The sequence below is a fragment of the Urocitellus parryii genome, chromosome 3 (assembly GCF_045843805.1).
Source record: "Urocitellus parryii isolate mUroPar1 chromosome 3, mUroPar1.hap1, whole genome shotgun sequence".
Lineage (NCBI taxonomy): Eukaryota > Metazoa > Chordata > Mammalia > Rodentia > Sciuridae > Urocitellus > Urocitellus parryii.
The window spans coordinates 59,695,613-59,723,504 of record NC_135533.1 but is presented as its reverse complement, the minus strand read 5'-3'; the positions used below and the strand labels follow the sequence as shown (position 1 = coordinate 59,723,504).

At 38.1% G+C, this 27,892-nt stretch overlaps 1 protein-coding gene across 2 annotated transcripts in view; it reads left to right on the top strand.

Annotated features, from left to right (window-relative positions):
- Positions 1-27,892, top strand: part of Magi2 (membrane associated guanylate kinase, WW and PDZ domain containing 2) — a 1,291,542-nt gene that overhangs the window by 982,942 nt on the left and 280,708 nt on the right. For both annotated transcript variants that reach the window (XM_026384953.2, XM_026384952.2), the window contains exons 8-9: positions 17,816-17,937; positions 20,057-20,239. In XM_026384953.2, the coding sequence (XP_026240738.1) occupies positions 17,816-17,937; positions 20,057-20,239 (305 nt within the window). The remainder of the gene's footprint in view (positions 1-17,815; positions 17,938-20,056; positions 20,240-27,892) is intronic.

Here is a 27,892-nt window from a genome sequence, read left to right as displayed (position 1 = left end):
ACTCTGGATTTTAGAGGACAATGAGCCTACTCAACATCTCCTATTATTTCATCTGCAGATGAACCAAGTTTTTACTCCATGTAGCAGCAGAGAGAACTTAGCCCAATTTTTCCTGAAGGACACCAGATCTATGAAGTACAGCACTTAGCAATGTATTAAGAAGTCCTAAAGCTGCTAACTAGAAATGTAACTGTCACTGTTCATAAAGAAAGAAAAGAAATTGAATGCAAAAAGTGCAAAATGTAGAGTTGAACAGCTGTGACTTTTGTACAAATGTGTTTTTTTCTCCTCTTTTGTGAAATTATGTCTGCTGGGTACATTTTGGTTTTAATGGCAGTTACACAATTTGCTTAACTAGCTAGTCCAGAAGACACAATTTCCTGGGACAGCTTTCATTCAAAGCTGCCTCCTCTGGCACAGAAAGAGAAGCAGACCATAGAGCTATAGCTAAAATGATAGCAGGGACTGGCAGATGTGATTTTCATGTAAAGGTTTTACAAGTTTTTCATATGATGTCACACATCTGTTACTATAAAACATTACTTATGTGCAATTCCAGAAAGTATAGAAAATACTGCAAAATATCTTCACTGCAACTTCTAATCTAAAAGGAAAATCACATTTATTTCATGGTTAATGGTGAGTATTGGTCATGATGTACAAGTTGGAAATTGGTTAGAGAAGATTTTTCACTCAATATCCTATCCTAAGAATGCTTCTCTTCTTCATGCTTTTCAGTAGTTTTCTAAATTTTCCAAGAAAAGTGTTCCTAACTTTAAAATTTTTTTAAGTCAGCATACATGTAAAACATCTTTAGTTAGAAATAAACATAACGAAGAAATCCTTTCCTCAACTTGAAAATTTATGTAAAAAGAAGATGTTACTGAGGGGACATTGTTGGTGAAGTCACTCAGTGACTTTCTGTGCTAAAGGTGACCTCGAAATCTTAACATCATTTGGACATATCAATTATTACCACTTAGGGGCCAAAACTATGGGCTGCAACAATATGTCAGCCTTGTAGCTTCCCAGTTGTGAGATCTTGGCTAGACAGCTAATGAGGAGACCTAGAGGGGAATAAAGAAGTAATGAATAAAGAAGACAGAACGGTGGGGAAGGAAGGATATTCACTGTGTACTTATTACGCGCCAAGTGTTATTCTAAGTACTTTACAGGTACTAGCTGATTTAATCTCCCAGAAACCAAATGGAGCCTGTATTATTATCTCCATTTATGGATAAGAAAACTGAGTTGCAGATATTTTTATATGTACTATATAATAGAAACAGAATTGAACCTAGGCAGTCTCACTCTAGAATTGGTATATAATACTTAACACAGGTTTATAGCAAGTGTTAGCTATTTTAAATCTTGTATTTTCTGAGAATATATATAAGAGCCTTCTCCTTTGGGCATTAGTAACTGTTCCAGTACTTTTATGGTTATACCACAGAAAGTGACCAATTCTAATGGAAACAATTTGGAAAAAAACCTATAACTTATTCTTGTGGCTAGAATGTGCCACATTGAATAATAAGAGTGTTTCCTTAGAATTACTGATATTCCATAAATCTGTTAAAATTGATGAAACTGGGACTGCAGAAGTTTTTTCTGTGGCTCCCAAAGGACTTGCAGTTCCAGGGTAATTTGTAAGAAAGTTACATTGTCATAATTATCTAGAGTGTATGTCATCTTAACTTAGTTGGGAACTTTCGGTCATAATAGTAGAAATAGTAATGTGTAAGGCAATATTTTACCTTTTAATGTGCTTTTACATCCATTATCCCAGATAACAATCATCACATTTACAAATGAGGAAACCAGATCTCTGAGGAGTGGGATAATTCTCTAAGGGCACATGGCCTATTAGGTTGAAGCTATGCTAATGCCAAGCAGAGTAAAGACAAGCCTCTCCATAGAGCAGCTACATTTTACATTATGAGCTTGCTCCATTTTTAGACTTTACAAAGTATTTTCCTATATTTGTTAGACAAGCAAATCAGTAAAAATGTGTATGTATGTATAGGCATGTATGTGTGTATATTTATTTGTGTAGGTGTGCGTGTATACACTATCTAACTCTAATCAGAGCATTTTCTTTTCTTGCTTGCTTTTCTTGTTTCCTTCCTAATGACTTATTTATCTTTAAACTTCCCTCCAGCGGACCCATGACAATTTTATAGTTTGTGGCATCAATTCTTTCAGCCTGGAGAAAACAAGTAATCAGGCCATCTGTGACATGAGTCCCCACCCAAGATGCCCATAATAAACTGGGGGCTCTCATAATTCACATACATGTTCTTCGCCTCCATCAGCCTTTCTGATGGTGTGTAGTTTATTGCTGCATACCTCCTATATGCCCCTCACGTGATATAAATCTCAACGGTCTGTTGATTTACTTTCCTAACATCACCAGTCAACTGCAGATCAGTTGAGAGGCCTTTGGCTTCCTTTCACTCTCCATGCCAACCATCAAACATTTCTATACCAAAATGCTATCAAACAAAATGAAGTGTCATGTTCAATCTCCCTGCTCACCACCACCATCCTGTCCAGATCTAGACGCCACTCATCCACCCCCTTCCATGAAGTTAGAGGTCACCTTTCATGCCTGGAAGCTCCTGGCCACTTCTGGCTCATTCTCATAAGAGTCAACCTTTGTTCTATGTCCTGATCACCCTCCGCCACCCCAAAGCATCTTTTCAACTGGAAAAAAAAAAAAAAAAACCCTCTAACTTATTCTGGAGGGAAGAAAAGTTGACCCTATAATTAAATAGACTTTTACTAGTAATTGTTCCATCTCATATACTACCTTGCTTAGGAAATCTTCTGGTCCTAAATAAATAATGTTTTAGGCACCCAGAGGTTTAAGTTGGTTCAATTGCAGATAGAACTTTACAAGTAACAAGGAATTATTTGCTTTGATGTCAGAGTTCTATATCGATGCCATTTTTTCAAAAATAGTTTTTATAATTCTAATAAATTGAGAGTTTTTTCCTAAAGTCAGTAATCAAAAGCAAGGGAATTATTGCTCTAGCTTCAGTTTTTCTTTGAGAATATGTTCATAAACATAGATGATTATAACATAGCCATTTTGTTGTCATTGTCATTGTTGTTTTATTTGTCTTTAAGCATTTTATGCACCTATCATGTTAAATCAGGCCCTTGTTGAGGCACTTCTGGAAGCTAGCCAGTAACACAGTCAGGCTATACTATCTCTGGGTAGCACTAGAGCAAGGAAAACTTCCTGCAGAAGGCAACAATGTGAAGTTCACAATCTCTGAGCCCTTATCAGCCACAGTCACAACTGGCCACATCAGGTTGGGTTCTGCATGCTCCCTCCTCTTTCTGTGTCTACCATAGGAACTTGAGAATGGTTTGGTGAAGAAGGCCAGTGTGGTGGCACACACCTGTAATCCCACTTACTCAGGAGGCTGAGGCAGGAGGATTGGAAGTTCAAGGCCACCCTCAGTAACATAGCAAGGCCCTAAGCAACTTAATGAGACCCTGTCTCTAAATAAAAGATGAAAAGGGCTTGGAATGTGGCTCAGTGATTAAGCACCCCTGGGTTCAATCCCTGATACAAAAAAAAAAAAAAAAGAATAAAATGGAGAAGGCGAGGAAGATAGTTTGGGGACTGTTGCTCAGGGGAGGTGCTATCAGTATTTTGAATGTATGTGAGCTGCCTGGGAAGAGGCATTCCTACAGAGAGGAACTAGAGGCCTCAAGGAAGTGCTATTTCTCCCGCTGGAGGAGGGACCCCACCCCAGGTAGCTCAACACAGAGAATGCTGCCAGCATCTTTCACTGTTCAGTCATATTGGCCTCTCGCCAAGGAAGTGGTACACATCAAGTAGATCATTATTATTCCATTATTTATAAAACAGCTCTCATAGCTTATTACTTCTCCTTTCTCCAGATCAAATGGGCTGTGCTTCTTGAGCACAAAATGCAGATAGTCTCTTGCTAACAATCTATATCGTGACATACGTTGGATTCAAGTATTAGTCTGAGATTAAGTTCTAAAGTTATTACATGAAGTGAAAATTGTACAGAGTCAAAATATCCTAAAAATTCCTCAGGATTGTGTTGGGTTGGAGACTACTGGTTGAAGCATATGAAACAGCACTGCCATCTTTCCCCTCCATGTTGGGAAAGAACTCTCTGGAATTAAAGTAGATGGCGGCACTTGAGTCTCCTAAGTCTTTAATAGACACGAAAGTTGAATCACATTCTGCTCAGAGAGATGCCAGCATTGTCAGAGACATGGGGGGACTCACTGAAACTGAGGAAGCAGCAGGTTGATGTCATGTCTAGTGCACCCTATAATTAAATAAAACAGATGATGGTCATGCTTACTAGGTAAAAGGTAACGCTGCCTCATCCCCACTTGAAAACTATAATTCATCTTTCCATTACCATGCATAGAAGGTTTTAGGTTTTTTTTCCCAAAAAATTCCTGCTTGTTTGTCATGGACCATGATGTCAATAATAGTTTGTCCTTTTTGCATCCATGATTTTAAATTTACAGATTAGTACAAAATTACATTTTACCTCCCTGGCTCTTATCTGTTAAATGAGTATTTTGGATTAGGTGATTGCTAAGGTCTTTTAGTTCAAAGAATAGCCACTGCGCCTTGTGATAATATGGATAAATTTGACCATTTTCCTGTATTAAGCCTCATTATTTTCTCATTATGGCTGCTGATCAAAGAATATTTAAATGTTAAATATATTTGCTCTCAATTTCTACTTTTTGTTTGGCTAGACAGGAATGTACATTACCATTCTTTCATTGTAATGATTTTTAACAATCCCATCATATGAATAATATTGAAAGAATATTCCCCCAAGTAATTATTATAATAGAATCTTTTTACCAAATATGGAGAAAAAAAACCAGAAAGTTACTTGATATCTAAAAATATGAGACTGATACTAAAATTGTCATTAAAAAGACATAAGCATAAAAGATAAGGTTTTTTAGAACTATATTATTAACAACTATCAGAGTCTAATACATTTACAGGGAAAATTGTTTTTTATTTGTAATAATAAAGTGTGACATTGTTAAACAGTATTTATTACTAGTGATTAACCGATGACTTCATACTTAACTCATTAAAATTGTATTAGAGTCAAGTTAGCTAATGGTTGAAAAAAAAAGGATGAATCACAAAACATTTTATCATCAAATTTCACATTAAAATTCAGTCTAACTAAGTAAAATTAACATCAGAACTGTCATAGAAAGACTTCAGTTTTGTGGCTCAGGTGAAGCAAAAGAAAGGCTTTTTGCTGAGATAAACTAATGGCTTAATAGTTTTGCAAAGATTTCCCCTAGAAGAATTTCATCATCAGGTGTTCAATTTCCATGAGCTTGCTAAGCACCACTTGTGCTCATCATAACATAAAGATCTAAGTTCAAGTTTTTGTGAATCAAGCATTCATAAAGGTTTACAATCCCCCCTCAATCTAGTCTTCCTTTACTTTCCAGTTTAATTTGGTATCCAAAAATAATAAATATATTTTCAGATAGATAAAATGATAGGAATGGTTGTCTTTCTTTCATTCTGCAGTATAGTTTAGTAATTTAGTTTGAACTTGACCTAATATGTAAATTTTATCTCCCAGGGGAGATAAAATTTAGTAACCATTAGTCAAGCCAAAGAAAAAATATTTATCATTACCATTATTAACCACTTGATATATATTAGACATCTTGTAAAACTCGTTTAATTCTCATCAAAATGCTTTATTACATATATTATTATTTATATAACAGATATTATTGTTTTTTTAAATTTTTTTATTTGTAGATGGACACAATATCTTTGTATTATTTACTTATTTTTATGTGGTGCTGAGAATCGAACCCAGTGCCTCACACATGCTAGGTGAGCACTCTACTGCTGAGCCCCCGACCCAGCTCCTATTGTTTATATTTTATAAACAGAGAAATTGAAACATGGAAGCTAAGTCACATAGCTAGTAGGTGAGGGAATTGCAACTCTGAATAAGGACTTTACACCATCTATATTTAAATTACACTTGGTTCCTTGATCTTATACATTACAAAAATGCTAAAATAAACTTTTATACAATGCTTCATCTTTTAAACATTTTCTTACATTTTATCTTGTTTGCTTCTCAAAACAAAGTGAGTAGAATCTTCATAGATGAGGTGCTTACAGTTCAGAAAAATTAGGGGAGTTTCTCAAAGATAGCAAGTCATAGACATAGATTCTAAATGAAGCTTTACCCACCCAACTGGTTTGCTCTCAGAAATGAGAGAGATGACAGTTCACACACACCATGAGTGGCCTGGAAGTTGTATTCACTGTGGTGAGGCCCAAGAGGCTCAGTTGGGTCTGAGGAAGCCAGTAGGTGCAGGTAGCCCGGGGTTTGCTGGTGAATGCCACACGCATGGAGTGAGACATCCAGCTCCTACAGGTGGTTTTCATGTGAGTATCAGGGGCAGAGTCCTCACTAGCCCTTGTTGATCTACCCTGTTATCATACAAGGAATTCCTTGCTTATCAAGTGGCATCTCTCACTTTCTTACTGCAACACCTCAGTAGGACTGACCATAGGCCACAGCACAGAGTGCCCTTTCCAAAGTTAGAGGCAAGATGTGCATAGGTTGGTTATTGGCTACCCCATTCTCCCCGGCATATGACTTGGATCTTACTCATAAATAATATTCACAATCACCTTATTAGCAGATTTTCCCAAGACATGGTGCATACTCAACTTCCAGAGTTCAAAAGGACAAAGTTTAGGAAATTAGTGTCAGGACCAGCCCTAAGTGAAGCTGAAAGGCTACCCTGGAAAGAGAACCTTCTAGAATGAAAACCAGGTTTCACAAAACCAGGTGTCCTAGCTCTTCACTCATTATCTCAGTACCATTTCATTTCTATTTTTTTTTCATTACATAAAACAGGCATGCATGCGTATACTTTCAACTGAAACATAGTCACCATTTCTATGTATGTAACCACTGAGTTCTTAAAAAATAAAACTATTAAATATATCAAAATAATGTCCTCTATTTTCACATGTTTGTCTATAGGATATCAGTAGGTAACTTACAATGTTTTTTAAATTTATAGTTTCCTAATGAAAACGGATAAAAAGAAATTCAGAATCACCTTGTCAAAGTATTTTGTAGATTATAATGCATAGCTCATGGCTACTCACACACAAATAATGTCACTTGAAAGTAAATGTATATTTGTGTCAGAATCATATAAATCAATGTTCTTAGATTTTGGACTACAGAGAACTGAGATTGATTCATGCATCTGCACCTCGCTGTTAAATCTACAAAAAATAGTTTACCCTCTCAGAGGAATAGGTGAATTAAAGCATACAACCTGTTTAGCTGAGGGTTTGGCACAAAGTATTGGATAGATGAATATTAGCTCCCATCGCCCTCTAACATCCACCATTCTCCTTTTATTTTCCCTTTTATTTACAAGATCAGCATAAATTCTTCAATTATTTCTTTCAAAAAAATTGTGGCATTTTCAAGCAGAGCTTAAATCTGAACAGGAACTCAGTAACTTTAAAAGTGCACAAATGGAATGTTCTTCTGAAATATCTGAAAGTATACCTTTCATCTTCATTTAGAGCTTCAGAATAAAAATCCAAGCATGGCCCAATGTGGGGGCATAAGTGTGTATTTTGGAGAACAGCAGGCAATTGGTTCAAGAACACGTCCTCTTGTTACAGCTGCATGAAACAACCAGCTAGTCAGTATGAAGCTTTGCTCTTCCTGTAATGACAGAGTTTTAGACATTGTGTGTTAATTATATAAAATCCTGTAACAGTACTTGTGCTCAATAAGCAGTCTGTTTAAAAGACACAATAACAATGCACATTGTTGCCAGGGCTGTTGAACCTTTGTCCTTTGCACTCACCAGTTCATTTTCTCCACACCTTTTCTATCTTCCCAGAGTCCTTATCTTCCAGAATTATAGTCCCTTGTTCACACCCAAGCCTCATGATCACTTTTTAGTGACATGGTTAATAAAAGATTCTGCACAGATTCTAGGGATCCAGGCAATAAATCCATTTCTCTCTAAAATTCATACAAAGTAGTTTCTAAATTGTGTTTTGTTGCTAATCCCCCCTGCATCACATTCTAGCATAGAAAAGGAAGGGCTTTGTATTTGATTTCCCCCTGGACTGTGTAGTTGTAAAGATCCAGTAGTTAAGAACAATACTTTTGAAAATCTTTTTCTTATCTCTGAATATTGGACTTAGAAACCTGGGGAGATTGGATATTGTACAGAATTGGAATTGTCTTCAGTTCCTCTTGACCTTCAGAATCTGCCAATCTTGTCCATCTCCCTTTGCTGGCATCCGCTCCCTGACTCCCAGCTTCCTGCGTAATTCCAGACATCAGTGATGTTGTCTGGACTTCCTTCATGATTTTCCACTCTTCTGAGTGTCCTTGGTAATTCTCTGACTCTCCTTGTAGTCAAACCCCAAAGTATTCCTGAATCCAAGGCAGTATATATCTATCATTACCCATGACTGAATGTTTTTTGGAGTTGAATGGACATATTATGACTTCACATTTTTACAACTTGTGAATCATTTGTGAAGGAATAGCAATTCATTTCAACACAGACTATGTTACGGGTCACACCATTCTCACCTATCCCTGTACACTAAGAGTTATTTTTTTTCTGGATGTTGAGATTCTTTGTACTCACAGAGCATCCCTTCTTCATCCTCATACCTCAAGTAAGAAGAATATCTAGTATTTTGGAGGTAGCCAGGCAATAATGTTGAAATGATGGAAAGTTCTAGGGAGAATCAGGACTTCCCTACTTGGTTTATCTGATGAAACCCATTTTATGATCTTCCCAAGTTCAAGAATAAAGTAAATCCACTGGTGTTTTAGTCAGCTTCTTTGATGCTGTGAATAAAGGATCTGACAAGAACAACTGTAGTGGTAGATGAGTTTATTTGAGGGCTCACAGTTTCAGAGGTGTTAGTCCGTAGAAGGCCAACTCCATTCCTCAGGGCTCAGGTGAGGCTGAACATCATGGCAGAGTTTGTGGCAGAGGGAAGCAGATCACATTATGGTAACAAAGAAGCAGAGAGAGAAACTCCACTCTCTAGATACAAATATATTCCCAAAGTCATGCCCCAATTCCCACCTTTTCCAGCCACACCCTTACCACTTCAGTTAATATCTGATGGGATTAACTTGCTGATTTCTCCTCCATACTTTCTTGTATTGTCTCACACATGAGCTTTCAGGGGACACCTCACATCTAAACCATAACAACAACAACGAGGGTGGACATTTTCAAAACTATAGCAGTCCCATTGACTAAAGTCATAACAGAAGTAGGTAGATCCTTAAACAAAACAAGACATCATGACAAGACTTGGAATTACCCTTCGAGTCCTGCAACTTTTACCGGCTCTCCAACACCCCTTGTTCCCATACCACAGCCCACACCATCATGCTCATGTATGTGTGCACCAGTCCCATGCACTGGCTAGGCAGAATTGAATACTACTGAAATCTTCCGAATCTACTCTCTTCCTGAAATGCCCCTTTCTCCAAAACACGTTCATCTTTGTAGAATCTACTCAAATGTCTCTTCCTTTGTCAGACTTCCCCTGAGCCATGAGTCTCGTTGTCTTTTCTTATTGTGAGTACTCACTTAGTGCATACAAATATTAGCCCTTGTTACCTGGTGTTATATTTTTCCAGTCCCTTGTAGAGTGACCATTTCTTCTCATTTTACCCAGGACTGTCTACATTTTAAAACTAAAAGTCCCACATCCCAGTCTCCTTAGTCTGAGGTAAAGGATAGTCGCCTAATTTGCATGTCTTTCTCACTAGAGTGTTAGCCCCTTAGGGAAGGAGTTGTAGTATTTCATCTTGGTGTCCTCCGGATCTAATACACTGATTAATTAGTGAATTTATATGTGACACTTAAAGGACATAAGTCATTCGGGGTTGGCAGACACCAGAGGAAGAAGAGTAATTAATCTTGTTTCTGACACAGAAAGATCTTGAAATAGTGTAGATAAACTCCATTCTACCTCTAAGTTTATAACTCACTGCTTCTACTCAGTTTATAAATAAAACACTCAAAGTTACTTTGAAAACGATGACCTCCTCTTGCATTCAACAATAATATTTTAGAGAAAATTTTCATGGTATCGAGAAGGAGTGGATAGAAAATAATATTTTTATGCATGTGACTCAAAATTGTTTTGGAATTGAGCTCATGTACCTTATAGTTCCTGAGGGCCTGATGACATGATTGACAGTGCACATGGCCTTATTTGCTGGAAGGAAAATATCTGTCAAGATTTCCATGTAGTTAGTGAATAGAAATGGTTTAGTGATGAATCCCACTTATGTGTAAAATACACATTTCAGGTCAATGTCTTAACTAAATAACTTTGTATTTACTACTGAAAGAAGAAAGAAAGTTCACTTACATGAAAATATACTTTCTGGGAAACTCAGCCTCCAGTGGATGGGGGGGATAGGCTCTTCTATGAGTTTCAGGTCCATTACATGGACACTCTTCTGTCAGCCATGACTCCACCTCCCTCATATTCAAATTGGACATCTTCATGACTAGAAAGAACAGGAGAAAGAAAACCATGAATGACTCACTCAGTCATCCTACTCACATTCCCAAAGCAAACTCAAATTCCCCCAGGTGCAGTAGGAAATAATGAATGGACATTTATAGAAAGAATATTATCAGTTAAGTGTTGGTGGGGAAATTTTTCAAGAGGCAGTATTCAATTATTCTGTTTTAAGAAAAATGCTCCCAGTAAAATAGATTCAATTTTTCCATTCATCCAAAGCTCATATTTTAAAATAACTTATATTTAAAATATTAAGCTTTAATCTAGTACTTTTAAATTTTAGCTTCCTAAAAGCACTGTAAGGCATAGATTATTATGTAAGCCCTATTTTATAATCCCTTTTTGTTCCTGTTTTTTCTCTCCGCCGCCAGACTACATGCATGATTAATCTTTGTCCTCCTGCCAACCTCTACTATAGTACCTAGCAAAGAAAATTTGAGAAATCAATATTTGATGAATCATGAGAGTTAGCATTTATTGAGTACTTACACCCAAGCACTGTTCTTAAGTGGTTTACTCATATTAACTCATTTAATATGCACAGTAACTCTGCGAGGTTAGTATTATTTTTATCCCAACTTTACAGATGAGAACTTCTAAAGCACCAAGGGCATATACGATGTCCCAGGATCACACACCATGATGGGATAGGGCTCATCGTGTGAGCCTGAGAATCAGGACTGCAAAGACCATGGTCTTGATTATACTGTCCTTCCTTCTGTGATGAGTGTTGGCCCCAGAAGATTATTGTAGGGGCATAATCCTCTCTTAGTTTCCAAAGCATAAAGTCATTTTTATTCCATTTGAGAGAGTTTTTATTCTGTTAAGTCATTTTTATTCCATTTGAGAGAGTTTTTATTCTGTTTATCCAAACTTGACAGAAAAAAATGTCATGAATTCTTCTCAAGGTTTTTATTAAGATGAATAAAATATAGACAAGAAGGGTGCAACGCTTGTGTTTGGCTGCTGAGGCACCTACAACCCAGCAGTAGATGGTTCAGATGGGAAACTTTAATAATGCAGAAGTGGGGAGTCAGAATCCAGGTCAAAGAAAGTCTAAGGAATTCAAAGCAACCAGGAAACTCACACTCTGAGTTCATTCAGAAAGCCCCAAACAAAGCAAGTTTGCCAAGAAAGGGTGACATACCAAGCTAAGACCAATCTTCCCAGTCTCAATGCAGAGAGGCTAGCTACTAGATATTCCCACATTTCATTCCTAACAGTGCTTTTCCACCTAAGCATATTTCTGTTATCACACATCTTCCTAGTTATGAGCTCCTTGGATCCAAAGATTTTAATCACCAAAGTAGGATGATTTTTCCCCAATCATTGCAATTATCTGTAAAGATTTTCTGCTTTGAAGGATTCCAAATGCAGAATGGTTATATCGCATGAGCTGGCCCTAAGTTTCACATCAAGTTCAACTGTCACAATGTATATTTTATGGGAGAGTGAAACTGGAAAATAGTGAGATCTATCACCTTTCACGCATGCCTGACTCCATCTATGCATTTATTCAACAAATATATTTTGAGAACTGACTACCTCATGCCTTGGAGTAATCAGTGCATCCAACTTGATCTCTTTGGGAACATCTTACCTGTGATACAATCCTCGCTAGAAAGCTGCTCTATTCCCTCTTCCACATTTGCCCAAAGATGCAATTCTAAATTGTCAACTGAAGTCAGGATGGAAGGATAGTGGCCAATAGGTACAAAAATGTCATTTATGACTATGCACTGAAAGTCTCCACTCCCCATCTGATTCAAATGTCTGATATGTCATGATCATTGTACTGTCATGTGTATCTAATTAAAACAAATTAAAAAAAAAACTCCAGTGGAAGCATATTGGGGCATGAACAGACTGGAAGAGGAGGGAACACTGATGGCAAGGGTTAGGTCATGGTCATCAGGCCTTTACCATGCCCATTAATGGGCACAGCATGGAGGGATTTCCTTATTATTCCTCCATTTCCTTCCCCAGGGAAGGAAGACGCAAGCAGACAGGATCCTGTCCTGGGGCTACCTTTATCAGTGTGTCATCTAATCAGCTACAAATATTTTCTTCCCTCTGTGCATGTCTGAAACTTCTGATGGTGGAAGATCTTTTCTGGAGCAAAATAGCATTTCCTAGTACTCCTTGAGGCCACATACAGCACAAGAGACTTTCACATAAATCTTTCAAGACAAGAAACTCCTAATGCCATACTTCTTCACATTTTCTCAGCTTCTAATTTAGGAGACTGCAATGTTAGCAGCCCATTGGAGTTACCTGCGTTTTTGTTGTTGTTGTTGTTATTGTTGATTTTTTAAAATGTCAATACTTATATTCCATTTTGAGATTATCAATTGATTGAGTTTTAGGGTGGGTCTGAGTCATCTGGGGTTTTTTTAATACTTTTTTATAGTTGTAGATGGACAGCATGCCTTTATTTGTTTAGGTTTTGTTTTGTTTTGTTTTGTTTTTTTAATGTGGTGCTGAGGATCAAACCCATTGCCTCACACATGCTAGACAAGCGCTCTAACACTGAGCTACAGCCCCAGCCCCATCTGGGGTTTTTTAAAGCTCCTTGGGTGCATCAAGAAATTCAAAGCACTGCCACCTATGAATGTATGGTAAGTTTCCATCCACTGGTGAGAGGAGGGAGTCAGACTGCAGATGAGTGAATGTAAGTGCAAAGAGGGAAGGTAGTAGAATCTCATCCTAAAATATCCTGATCCCTTTGCTGCCCAACACGGAAGCATCTCATATCATTGGTTGTCCCCTTCTGGAAGGTAAAACAGAGTTGTTAGGTTATGCCCACTTCATAATATGGCTGTTACTCCTTAGCTTTTAATATCTAAAGAGTTAACATATGACAACAGACTGGATCTAATGAAAGAGTGAAAACTCTTGGTAGAGTCCCAGGTTCTGTTTTGTGTGGAAGCTAGATAACATAGCTAGCACTTATCTCACAGAGCCTGTACAATGAGGAAGATAATGGCATTTGTCTTTCACATCCCAAATTCTAGCTAAAAGGACTCCAAATTATTCCGTTGGTAAGTATAAGGAAGACAAGATTTCTCTATTAGCTACCATCACATTTCATTGTGATAAGTTTTTTAGCTCTTGGGAACAGTTTAGGTTTTAAATGAATGACTTTATTTGTAGCAAAGTAAATGTTCTGCAGCCATTAGCACAGGGTAACAAGCCATACTCAGCTTCCACTATTTGTGGGGCAGGAAGCATGCCAAACTAGTTTGTTGGTACTTTCATTCTCCATAAACTCTAGAAACTCACTTTTATAGTGAATGGAGTGTTTTCAATATAGTGTCCATAAAGCAGGTGGCAAACATTGACTTTTCTAAGGAAATAATTACATGCAGGTGGCAAGTTGGAGGAGCCCTATTGTATATATAAGTGTATCCCAGAGAGTTCTTGTGATGTGTTTTCTAAGGACAAAGTTATACATATGATAAACAGTGACCTAGCAAAACAGAAATAGAACAGGTAGGGAATGAGAAAAGCTTATACTTCAATACATTTCAAAGTTATTTCTCGGCTGTTTGAAGTTATTGACATACATTTGAAAACAAAAGTATTAAACACATCATTTAGTTATTTAACCAAAAGCTTTGTCTTTCACTGTATTGGAGGTTTAGTATACAGAGGTGAATACCGTGTGGATCGTATACTTAGGAGTGTACAATCTAGGGAAGAAAATAATCATAAAACTCAATCATCAAACACCATGATATGGATGAACTTGCCCATGAAGTACGTATTGTGAAATTGTCATTTAGGATGCTTTAGATTACATCATAGAGACTCCTTTATTTAACAGTTGGAAATAAATACCTCATAAGACATAGGAATAGGAATAGTAGGCCCTCAGAACAATTGGCTTGTGTTTACATTGAGAATTCTGAACAGTGTAACTGGTTTCTCTCTTTTTTTTTGTTTTGATTAGTTACACATGAAAGTACAATGACCTTGATATATCATACATTTGAATCAGATGGGATATAATTTCTCATTTTTCTGAGTGTACAGGTTGCAGAATTACATTGGTCATGCAGTCATATATATACCCACAGCAATAATAATGTCTGTTTTATTCTGCTGCCCTTCCATTCCCCCCTCCCCTTCCCCTCCCCTCCCATCTCTTCTCTCTACCCAATCTAATATAACCCACTTCTTAACGACATAACTCTAGTAAACAAATAGGACTCTCTATTACCAATTTTGTCTATGACCTTCCACCAAGATCCAAGCAACTTTATCCCCATTTTGTTTACTTGTTGCCATTGTTCTTAAAACATTCCTTAAATCCTCTTCATGATGAAAGATATAAGAAAATAATAAAATAAATTGCAATGAGAGAGGACTATCAAGGTTTTATGAGCACCCTGGGGAAGAGCATCACACAGACTGGGAATGTGGCTGGAGAAGTTAGGGAAGGAGTTAGGAATAAATAGGAAAGGTATCACAATAAGAATGACAATAACATCATTGGCACTGTGTGTGAGGCAACTTTCCATTACCGTAACAAAATACCAGAGATAGTCAAAAGACAAATTCTTTTGTCTCAGAGTTTCTCAAGTTTCAGTTCATGACTAATTGGCCCCATCGCTTTGAGCCTTTGGTAGCATAATACATTACAAGTAGAGATCAAGGCAGAGTTCTCACCTCACAGCTGAGAACTGAAACACCCAGAGAGAAAGAAAAATGGACCATCGCCCCACAGTCTCCTTCAAGGGAATGCCCAAAATGATCTAAAACTTTCCACGAAGGCCCACCTCTTAAATCTTCCACCACTTTCCAAGAGCACCAAGTCAAGAACCAAGCCTTCAACACATGGTTTGCTGGGGCATAGCCAAGGACCAAACCATAGGAAGGATATCAATGCTTCTCAAGTTTAAAAATGTCCCCAAGATGCCACTCTTAGCCCCGTCATCTTGCTTCAGGTGCTGCACCATGGATATTCTGAATCTCACGTGCAGGAGTTTCGATTAGGTTTGAAACCCTTATCTAAGGTTTGAAAGGTGAGAGTCTTTTTTAGGCTATTGCCTGCTGGAGTAGCTCCAAGTACATCCAAAACAAAGGACAGCTGGGCGAGGCAGCCCACGGTGAAGCTAGTCAATATGTAAGGCTGAGGGAGGGATGGCTCGTTTCTGGGCAGCAAGACGATTATAGAGGACTTTACTGAGGAAGTTACCTGATACTGGAGAGAAACAAAGAGAGGCTTCAGACTCTGGCGATTCTGAAGCCAAGTGGTGTCTGTGTAGTGAGGAGGCTATGAAAGCACATGCCCTGGCCCACTGTACACCACAGCCCTGGGGTCTCCTTGGTGCAAAAGAGCAGGGTAGTAGTGTGTTACTCCCAGTGGGAAGTCGTTTTTTCCTAGATAGGTCTACCTTGAACCCCATATCGGTGAGTCTGATTAACAAAAAGCATTGTTATAAGCACCCCTTTCCTAAACCACACCAGAGGCAATTAGAGCAAGGTCCCAGTGCTTTTAAGGTCCCTCAATAAAGCCTTTCTTGATGGCAGTGATGGTGGTGATTAAAATGCTGCTAGTGGTGATTAGGATGATGACAATGGTGGTAACAGCTGCCACTAATTATTGAGCATGTCCACTCTCAAACCCCTGTGCTAACATTCATTAGTGTACTTAACCCTCACAACCACCCCCAGAGGAAGACAATAGTATGCCCATATTACAGATTAAGTCACCAAGACTCGGTTTTAATAACCTGCCCAATGTCACACAGGTAATTAAGTGGTAAAGCTGGGATGTGGATACAGGACTGATTGAGTACCCAGACTATGTGACAGGTAGCTCTCCTGCCTGCCTCCCACAAAGAATTATGTATTGCAGTCACATTGTATTTCTGGCAACCACTTTTCTATCTTACCAGATACTATCAGAGTTGTAATAATAGAAAATTGATTGTTGAGGTTTGGCTTCTTACATCTCTCCTTTTCGATGTATGCCTTTAGAAGACACGATGAATGGTTTGTTAGATGTGCCTGCGTGTGCACGTGTAGGTGACATGTGTGCACTTGCCAATGTGAAGTCAGACACTGAAATGAGAAAGTATATAGAAAAGAGACCCTCTGTAGAAATCGACATGATGGCCAAATCCCAGAATTTTCACTCATGAGGCATGTAATTGAGAATGTCATTCAACCTCTCTTGTGTATCAGTCACGTTGCCTTTAAAATGGGAATAATTCAAATTCAAGTTCATGGTGTGCTGCAGAAATGTTATATATAGTAACTATCACAGAGTTAAAGGCGGCCTAGGAATTGCCAGTTCCTATGCTAACTCCTCTGGCCTCATCATGCTTTTATAGTTTAATCCTGTTTGTGCAAAGAACCCAAATCAATGTCCAGGCCAGCCCTCTCCTGGGACATGTGTATCCCAGAAAAAGAGCATCATGGCCACCAGTATTAGACAGGGTTGCCATCGGTTTCTACTCTGCACCCAGATAAAGTTTAAACAGCTTGTTATATAGCAATACATTGTTTTCTGATATAAGCCCTCTGTAGCTGAGCCACAGTGGCTTCCAACCACTCTATGTCTCTTGTCTTCAAGTCTGCCGTCTCCCCATGTAGAATGAGAGCACTCTACTTCTGATTGATTTCAGCATCAGTCTCCTTACAGCTATTCTCTAACTTTCATGAGTATCCTTGGGAATTTCTCCTTTTTATAATTAGCCCTTCAAGCCAGGTCTAACTATAAAAAGTGTGGATTTGAGTTGCTGTACTATCAGTGAACTTATCTCACCTTTATCCAGTAAAGTATAGGGGACTTTACAAGGCTTAGAGGATATTCTTTTCTTCAACACTATTCAGTATAAACTTCATTTGTTGGCCATTTTTTTTCTAATGCATGAAGCTCATCTCAAACTAACAGAGTAGACCAGAAAGCCAGTGCACATTCTGGAGCCTTTGGCTGAACCAAGCAAAACATAAATACGATAACAATAGAGCCATTGAAAACTCTGCACTCCTCACAGAAATGTGCATTGTGCACAAGCCAGCTCCATCGGAAGCGTGCTGGGTGACGCCCTTGACTGTGATCAGATAAGTTGTCCCTTAATCACCTGCTCTCTGTAGTTGGCCACATATGTATGTTCTCTTAAATGACTTTGCCCCACTGTTATCCTAATTTGAAATTTTCTTTTTTAGCCACATAAATAGAAGAACACAGTTTGAAAATCCTGTCCTGGAAGCAAAAAGGAAGCTACAGCAGCATAACATGCCCCACACAGAACTTGGAACGAAGCCCCTGCAGGCCCCAGGTTTCCGAGGTACTGTACCATGTCAGCATGCGGTGTTGCAAAGAAAAGTGGTCTGACAAACTGTCTGCACTTGCAGATTTGCCTGTAGCTTGGGTCATTTCGAATAATTGATTTGCTTTCCTCAGACCCTTCTATTAGCTTCAGCTGGGTGTTTGCATTATTTCTAAACTAATGCATTTAACAACCACCGATTAAGTTAAAGCCTCAGGCAGTACCTTATAGGAAGTTACAGCGTGCTGCCAGGTGGAGATTAATGGGTTTTGACAGTGCTTCTATAAACTGCAGAGATTCATAGAGACTCAAGTTTGTCTTCTGAAGACTAAGCATAAGAATGAGGCTTGTTCTCCTTTGTGACAGTAGCCAGCTCCTCATCGACATTACCTAGGCCCAAATCCATGTGCCCTCGCACTGCCCCGGAGAGGTCGCGCAGCGTGAATGACTTGTCTTACTATCGCCGCGACCACGCAGGGAGACCATGGTCCTTCGGTATGTCCCAGGGCAGCTTGCAGAATTGACTGTACCTGAGAGCCACGTAGTGGGATGAGTGGCTGCACAAATGTTCACGTCATGCTTTGAAGCCGGGCGTGGTGGTGCACGCCCGTAATCCCAGCAGCTCGAGAGGCTGAGGCAGGAGGATCCTAAGTTCAAAGCCAGCCTCAGCAATGGCAAGGCACTAAGCAACTCAGTGAGACCCTGTCTCTAAATACAAAACTGGGGCTGGGGATGTGGCTCAGTGGTTAAGTGCCCCTGAGTTCCATCCTCGGTACCCCCCACCAAAGAAAAAAATCATGCTTTGGAGTCAGGAGCCTAGACTTGCCTGCTGCTGAGTTTCACACTGAGCACTGCAGCACAGTGAAATGAATGTAAAGGTCCTCTCGGGAGCATCTCTCGACTTGTAAGCATTGCTACAGTGAACATAGGTGAGAAGATTGTATATGGATTTTTTTTCATTTATGTTTTAAAGAAACTCTGTTTTCAATAAAGATATACCGATAGGTATGTGAACAGAGATAAAATAAACTCCAATATAATGACTCACTGTTTTACAATTTGTTTATTATATATCACCCAAAATATAGCAACAGAAGTATCATACAAAATAGTTATCAAATCACATCATCCAAATGCAACTAAAAAGAGTGTCATGAAATACATAGGTGAGGTTTAAAGGAGATGCTAATTCTGTCTCTTATTATGACTGTTATTTTCAAAGCATTTAATATGCTTAGAAACATATTTACTACAGGTCACAGATTGTAGCCAGAAAAGCCTATCATATAACAAATTAGTGGGCAAACTAAATGAGGGGGCTCAAGTTCTACTCAGATTATTTAGGCCCATGATTTGGATGTGTGGACATATTGTTACAAAATGTGTTACCTTTACATTCATAATTCTATCTAGAAGTATAAGCTCAGCTTGCTTTTTTCTCACATTTTAGAGTGTACTAAACACATTTGGGTCACCATAAATGTACTTATCTGATTATCTTTATTGCATTTCACAGTATAGGGGTGTAAGCAGAAATGAATTCAGTCCCACATCCAGGTATTCTCTCTAAACAATTTGGACCTTTCAATATGTGGTCATAGTCTACTGCTTCTCTAATTATGATATTTGTACCTGCTTAAATGCTGTGCCATTATTCTCTAAAATAACCACAAAGTCCATTTTGGTTTTCTACCTCTATCTCTTCAAGGTTCTGTGCAGGACCCGCCATTCACATATACCTCCTACCTGGGTTCTTTCATAACTATAAGAGGAACATATCCAGAGGTGTCTGGATGATTGGGGCTCTTTATCCTCTATCAGAAGGCTCTGGCAGCCTGATGATAGAGCCCTTTTAAAGTACAAGAAAGCTAACTAATAAATAGAAATGCTGACTTGACAAAAAGTCTCTCGAAAACCAAACAGCCTTTGTATTTTCCCTGGATGCTTGGGACTGCACTACATTTGTAGAAAGTTCTAGCAGTCTTGCTCCTCTTGCAGCCACCACCTGTTTGCATTACTGCGTAAGACCCTCACTCACCTCCACCCCTGGGATTGCTGCTCGTTGGCTGGTTTTCTGTTGTCCAAGAACTTTCCTTAAACATGCTTTTTCTTTTTTAACTTATATTGGCCAATGTAGAAAAACCACTCTTCACCCGGGATGCATCCCAGTTGAAGGGAACATTCCTCAGCACCACCCTAAAAAAGAGCAACATGGGTTTTGGATTTACCATCATTGGTGGAGATGAGCCTGATGAGTTTCTGCAGGTGAAAAGTGTGATTCCAGATGGGCCTGCAGCACAGGATGGAAAGATGGAAACAGGTAAGTTCCTTAGTGCTTGAGAAAATAGTTCTGCAATATCATTTTTTTTCTGGAGGCAATTATATGGTGCTATTTTTGTGTGTTTAATTCAAAAGTTCTCCTTTATTAAAACCCCAAGTTTTCTTTTTCCTAAACTTAATATTATCAAGTGGAAGTATTTTGGAAACAACTTTGAATATCATTTTTGTCTTATTTTTCACACTGCCACTTCTGTTTGTTGGATTCAATGGACTCTTGAGATTGACACTTTCCTAATTCATCTCCAGAACTCCTTCTTTAGGATGTGATTAACATTTCACACTTTTCTAACTTAAGTTCAGCCACCCATACTTTTAAATCTATATTAATCTTGTAATATTCTTGTGCTAAATTGCCCAGGTTACATATTTAAATATGCATGCCCATCTCATAGGGAAAAAATTTAAATGGCATTAGTCTTTACAGGTACCCATACAATTTTCTAATATGTGGGATTTTTTCCTAGTTCTTACAAATTAATTTTCATATACAATTACTTAGATGTCTATCTATCTCTAAATTATAACTGAAATTAATTTCACATGGAAATATAGAAGCAAATTGTTAAGGAAAGAAAAATGTAAAGTATAGAAAAGTGCACAGAGTAGAGGAAAAAGTAATGAACTAAGTCTGATTTCACAGTCTGATTTTAAATTCTCCTACCTGGCCCATGACCTTGTATGAGTTCCATAACTTATAAATATTAATTTCTTTATCTAGAAAAAATGAAGAAATTAAATTTGATCTTGTGCATTTAAAATGCCAGTTCAAGAGTTTTATAGTGTAACTTCGTAAGCCTTAGAATATTATACAGTAATTATATCTCCAAAGATATATAATCCATCACCATTTTTGCATTTTTCCACAATGTTGATTTAATTTTTGATATCACCTTCTAAAGTATGTGGCTCCTATTACATATAAAAATTAGAGATTCGCTTTGGGTGTATAGATGACTTTATTGTGACCTTTATGAGTCGTTCCTCTGTGAGCTTCAAAGGGGTTTGTGTATGGAGAAATATAAAATTGAGGTCATCTGACACTTTTTATTTTAAAAATTATCAATGCTATCTTATCATTTATTAGTTTCTCCATAAATAACTTTTTTCAAGATGCCCTTGTGAATGTATTTGACACTGCTGCTTACTAGTGAGTAATAATGTATATTTAAGAAAATGGTTCATCTCCTTAAAAGTTGAAATGAAGTTTGAAAACTAACTCACCTTTCGAAAACAACTACTATTGTAAAAATCACTTACATGTAATTTTCTGTAAGAGTGAGTTAGAAAGTGTCCAATTCCCCTACTCATCTGGTGATATTTTATCCACACTGTCTCTCTGCCAAAAAAAAAAAAAAAAACTCAAAAACATCAAATAATTTAATTTAAAAAATTTATTGCCTACAATTAGATAAAAGTAAAGTCTGGGATTAATACTACTTTAGCAGAAGGGAAAGGATCCCCAGGGCTTTTGAACTTCAGCGAAATATTTTACAAATCCATTTCTTTTCATAGTAAAGAACCTAATTATTTTTCTCTGATAGAACCCATTATTCCATTTTTCAAAACTAGAAGGGCTTCTTTCAGTGTAAACTTCAAAGACAAACTAAAATAAAAATATTTTCACAGCAAATCTTTTTCCTTTCTAACTCATTTTAGTAGTTTGCCACACCCACACAGTCTAACTTAGCTTTATTCAACAACAAAGTCAAAGATTTACTTAGAATTTCACCTGTTTTCTTCACTGAGAAAAAAAAAATCACAAATCAGTTTCTAATGGAAAGAGAATAAGTCTATGCACTCTCTCCTCTTTGGTCTTCTGCCGATGCATTTAACAAATGCTTGCCAAGGAGCTCCCTTTCATAGTCATTGCAGTGCACATGCCTGCAAAGGCAAAAGTGACATGGACCTGGCTCTCGAGGAGTTTACATCTGGTGGGTTGGGGAGACTATCAGAAACATGAGCAAGAAATTGTGACAGGTAATGGGTCTATAGTGCCCATTCTGTTGGCACAAAGTCAGGAGTCAGGGAGCAAGCATCAGAAAGCTTTAAAAAGAAAAGTGTGTTGCTTACTCTACAATTGTGTGAGGCTTTTATAGTGATGGCAATTCCCTCATTGGACAAGAATTAATAAAACAAAATGTAATTCTTCCTAAATATTGCTAAATGTTTAACTTTTACTTCGAATAGGGAGATTATTTAAAAACAAATGTCAACACATTTCTGTGACATTCCACAAGTTATAATAGAGAGAATGGCTCTGCAGTTCAACAAATATTTAGTGACTGTCTGTATAAGCCAGACGTTCTGTTAATTAATAGGGATGCAAAACCAGAGAGACAACTGTTTCTGTCTTCAAGAAGTTTACAGTGTAGAAATAATGAGTGATCTCTTAATGAATATTTATATCAATGCAACAATAAAAATAAGTACTTAGGGACAGAAATAGAACAGAGAAAAGGAGGAACGGCTTTATGGGGAGATGCTTAGGGAAATCCTCATAGAGAAGATGATGTCTGACAGTTCTGCATGATGAATAGACATTTGCTGGGTAGACAAGTGAAGAAGGCTGTTCAAAGAGGTGACAGCATGTGCAGAAGCACAGTGGTGGGAAGACCTAGGAAAAGGTTTATATGCCATCACAGTGCATACTAATGGGTCATCTTCAACATGTCTTTATGGTGATGTAGCTAGTCAAATAATAACCACAAGGGGTAAAGGTTAACTATTTAGACTTGCAACAATAATAAAAAATGATAAATTGGAAGGGAAGCAGAATAGAATAGACAATATGATTGATGTATGTACATTCTATGTATGTATTATATGTGAAAATACATTCTGCTGTCATGTATGACTAAAAAAATAAAATAAATAAAAAATAAAAATAAATCATATGGCAAAAAAAAGAAAAAAAACGATAAATTCTTATAGCCTCAAATAAAAATATAAATGCACATATACCTATATCGAAAGCCATTATCATACATTTTCAATGAGGAATTAGGCATAAAGCTTTACTCTAAGATTGCTGTTTTGTTTACATGTATCTCTAGAAAGAAAATAGCACTTGGCAAACAGCAGGTGCTCAATGAGTACTTAGACGGATGGATGCTCTTTATAAATGAAGAAGTGAAAATTGAATGGGCTGAAATCAGAAGTCCTCTTTTTTTTTGGTACTGGGGATTGAATTCAGGAGTACTTAACTTGACATCCTCTTTTCTAACAGTCTATTTTTTGGTACTTAGTTGAGGTAGTCAGCATTGGAGCAAAAAACAAATCTGCTTTCCAGTTTGGAGATGAAATTTAAGAGAAAATATATGCTAAGGACAAAATCATGTTTCTTTTTTGTAGAGACTTCATATAAAAAATAAACTTCAAGAATTACCAAAATAAGAGACACTACAGATAGATAAAAAGATAAATCATTGAATCATTGATATTTAAAATCTGAGCAGTCTCATTTGACATTGAAACATGCATAAAAATATTTCAGTTAACTTTCCTAGCTTTAGGAGGTCTTTAATTTAGATGTCAATACTTTGTTGGGACACAAAGAAAAAAATCTCCTGTGCTGAAAAGTTCACCTAGGATCCTGCACAGGAGAAACAAGGAGGACTAGAGGATTTTCTCTTTCTTAGTCAGCCCTGACACTTGGGAAAGTGTAGAGGACAGGAGAAAGAAGGGCAGTATGCTTCTGGCTGCTTTTTGACAACTAATTGAGCTGATTCCCACTGGTACTACAATATTCCAGAAGAAGGTCGCTCAGATGAAATTAACATGAAGCCCAGAAACCATCTAACTTCTGATTTTTAAGTATTCTACACATTCAAGTGATCAGGCACCAGAGACCTGTTAACATTCTTTAAAGTATTTTAAAAATCAAGTTTGATTTAACTTGACTTGCATAGAAGCCAGAGTCTAAAAGATATTTATATAACATCCTTCAGCTGAAAAGCATTCCTTGCTACATGATGTTTCCTGTTTTACCCCAGGCTAAGTTCTGAATCAAGGTTTGTGGTTGTCAACACATGTAGAGAGGAAAGCTGACCTATCCGTGACGTTCTCCCAGAGAAGGGGGTGGAATTGCAAAGTCACTCACAATCTGTTAGTTTTTATTTGCCCTTTAAAAATATTTACCCGTTTTATTAATAAGATCACAGCAAGCATTCTTAAAGTTAAACAGGGTGGCATTCTTGAGCCTCTGGCATTTCTTCATTTGAGCAGATCTCTGTTGCTGCTCTTGTGCTAATTGCTACTTCGATGTCTTTGTAAATGTCAGGGTCCAAGTCCAACTTTGTCAGAACCAATTGGGAGGTTTTTAAAAATGCAAATTCCTATGCCTCCAGACCTGCAGGTTCCAAATATCAGGGACTGGTGCTTGGGAATGTGCACTTACATACTTTTAAAAATTGTCAAAGCTAGGCACACACATGGTTAAAAAAATAGCATCAAAATATTTGTGCTACATAAAATATTGCCTGCCCTGTCCTGCCCCTTCCCACCCTCCAGGCCCCTATCCCAGATGCAATCAGTTTGTGCTCTAGTCGATGTTTCTTTTGGTGGCTACCTTCACTCTTCTAATTAGTGCACTTACATACTGTTGTCTTAACAATTTAGAGATGACCTGTATTTATTTCTTTTTACAAAAAATAGAGCTTTAGTTTCTATATACCCTATCTTCCCTCCCACATCCTCTCAATAAGAGTTTTGCACCTAATTTGATAAAGTTTATATAGTTTTTGCATTATTATGACTTTGTACATTTGTTCCTCATGCCCACTAATGTACCATAAATACATAGCTTCCCTTAAACACCATTTGACTTTCACGTTGTCTTTTTAATTGTTTTACTGCTATACCTTTCTTAAAATCACCCTAAGTTTTTCTCCCAAAAGTACCATCATATTGAATGTTGTAGAGGGTCTCCTTTCTTAATGGGCAATCCCCACACCATGTGGGCTGGTTGTACAGCTGACGCTTGGGAATTTGGCTTATGTCTCTCCCACTGTTCTCTATAGCCATGTCCTCTCCTGTGTCCTCATGGCACCAGGGCACTGTCCTCATGTCTTGTATCCTTGGTTGTCCATATTTAAAAGTGAAACACAAAAAAGTTACTTGGAAATCCTGCATTTGTAGCAGACTTTGAAGATGGTTAATTTTACTTAGAATGTGAATGTCTAGCTTGTTTTCTGGGGCTTTTAGTTTGCTCTTTGGGACACCCTTATTCTCTGATTTATAGTATTTGGGGGGGAGTTCTGCAAGTGGGTGTGTGGCAGAGCAGAGCTTCTGTAGGCTCATATCAGATGCTTCCTGATCCCTATCCTTTCTGGGGTTTTGAGGAGCAACTGAGAGTCAGTCTTGTCCTTGTTACTGTCCCATCCAAGAAAGCACTAGAATAAGAATCAGCAAACTCTTTCTATAAAGGGCCATATAGTAAATATTTTAGACTTTTTAGGCCAGGGGCTTCTGTCACAACAACTTGACTCCACCCTCATGAAAGGAGCCCTAGACATACATGAACAAAAAGGTATGTTCATTTATTCACCCATATGGCTGTTCCAATAAAACTTTATTTATAATCATTGTCAGCAGCAGGTTTTAGCAACCCCTAATCCAGAATATACCTTCCAAATCCTAATACAACATCTATCATGTCTTTGTTGACATTCCATATTCTTTGATTTTTCTGACTGTCTTGTCTTTAACAGCCCCTCTTAGATAATAGCTTCTCTCTGGTTCCCTTCACTGTTATAGGTTATTCATTTTAGAGTCTTTGTTAAACAGGATAGCTGTGTATATTCAGTCTGTTGTCTTGAAGTAGAAGTCTTAGGATCTGCAGTATATGCCCAGTAGGATATGAAGACCATTGAGTGTAGTGGTAGCTAGAAAGTTCTTTTCCCATCTACTCTCCAGTTTAGCAAATGTCTCCATCCTACCCTCACCCTCTCTCATCATAGCTTCTACTCAGAACTGCTTTAAAGGGGTGTTTATGAATTTTTCCTGGCACCAAGTTTTGGGATAGTCTGTGATCATCTACCCAACAGGAAAAATAAAACAAAAACTCATCCTTACATTTATCTTTCATATCAGTTACATAAACTGACTTCTAGAAATCAGTTGGGGACATTAAGTAGGAGCAATTTTCACTCTTCGACACTGTTTGGGGATACTTGTTCCATGACTGTGTTATCAGGAATCTTAGTTACCCTTTGCTCCTGGAGAACAGTGAGAACTAAGTAGAGGTCATAGGTGCTATGCACATTTCTGATGGCCCTGCTCTCGGCAGAGCAGTTCCTGCCCCTTTTCTTAGTACTACCCATTGAATATTGATTTTTCTGGTTAATGGTCATCTAAAGATTTCCCACTCCTCCTCACCCCTGTGTTCTTTGGGTCTGCCCCCAACCCAGGGCCACCAGCAGTTGTTCTTAGCTCCTTAGCAAGTTAATAAAATTCCATGGTAGTTAATTGAACATTCTCTAGAAAAACAATATGAGAAAGCCAAAGAAGTTATTTGAAAAGGTTTTCATTGTCTTGCCACCACCTCCTAATCGACTAATATCCATCGCAGTCTCCCTTTTCAATTTTGAGCAGACACTGCTGCAGTGTCTTCCCATCACTGCTCTCTTACCAACTGGCCAACCTGATAAAGATCTGAGTCCATCAGCCAGTTATTTTTACCAGTGCCTACCTCCTCATATGACCAAGTGCTCACATCTAGGTCCTGGAAACCACTCAGGTATCTTTTATCAATTGCAAGAAGCAAATGAACTAATAGAGAAATGTCAATTTTCTACTCTTTTGAAGCACCCACTAATCTTTTTATGGCAGCATAGCAAATCAGGCCAAATCTCAGTGATTTTAAGGAACAATCATTCATTTGCTTATGATCCTGCAGTCTCACATGGGATCAGCTGGGTCACACTCTTCTAGGAGGCTCCCTGCAGGACTCATGCAGCTGTAGTCAAGTAGAAGCCCTCCAGGGACTGGGACGTGCAGATAGCTTTATTCCCATGTTGATGCTTCAGCGGGGGTGGTTGTGACACTTCACATCTGGCCAGGCATCTCTTTGCACACAGTCTCAACATCTGGGTGGTTTGGTCATTCTACGTGGTAGCTGAGGGCTCCAAGAGAGCAAAAAGGGAGAGGTGGGCTGGGGATATGGCTCTGGGGGTAGCACGCTCGCCTGGCATGCACGGGGCGCTGGGTTTGATCCCCAGCATAAAAATGAAATAAAGATGTTGTGTCCACTGAAAACTAAAAAATGAATATTAAAAAATTCTTTCTCTCTCTCTCTCTCTCAACAAAAAAGGTGGGGGTGGGAGGAGAGGTGTCAGGCCTCTTAGGCCTTGCCTAGAGCCCCACAGCATAACTTCCACCTCCTTTTGTTGTTCAGAAAAAGGCTCAAGTTCAAGAGGAGGGGAACCAAGCTTTACTCATTGATGGGAAAAATGACAAAAAAAAAATTAGTGATCTTTTATCTACTGTAGTATCTTCCTATACTGTCTTGGTTTCTGATTTTTTTTTATGTTTATTTAAATTTCCCTGAGAAAATTACATCTCACTCTCCTGGGTTCCCTCTCTGCCCTCACAATGTTGCTGGCAAAGAAATATTGATAATATTTTCCCTTCCAGT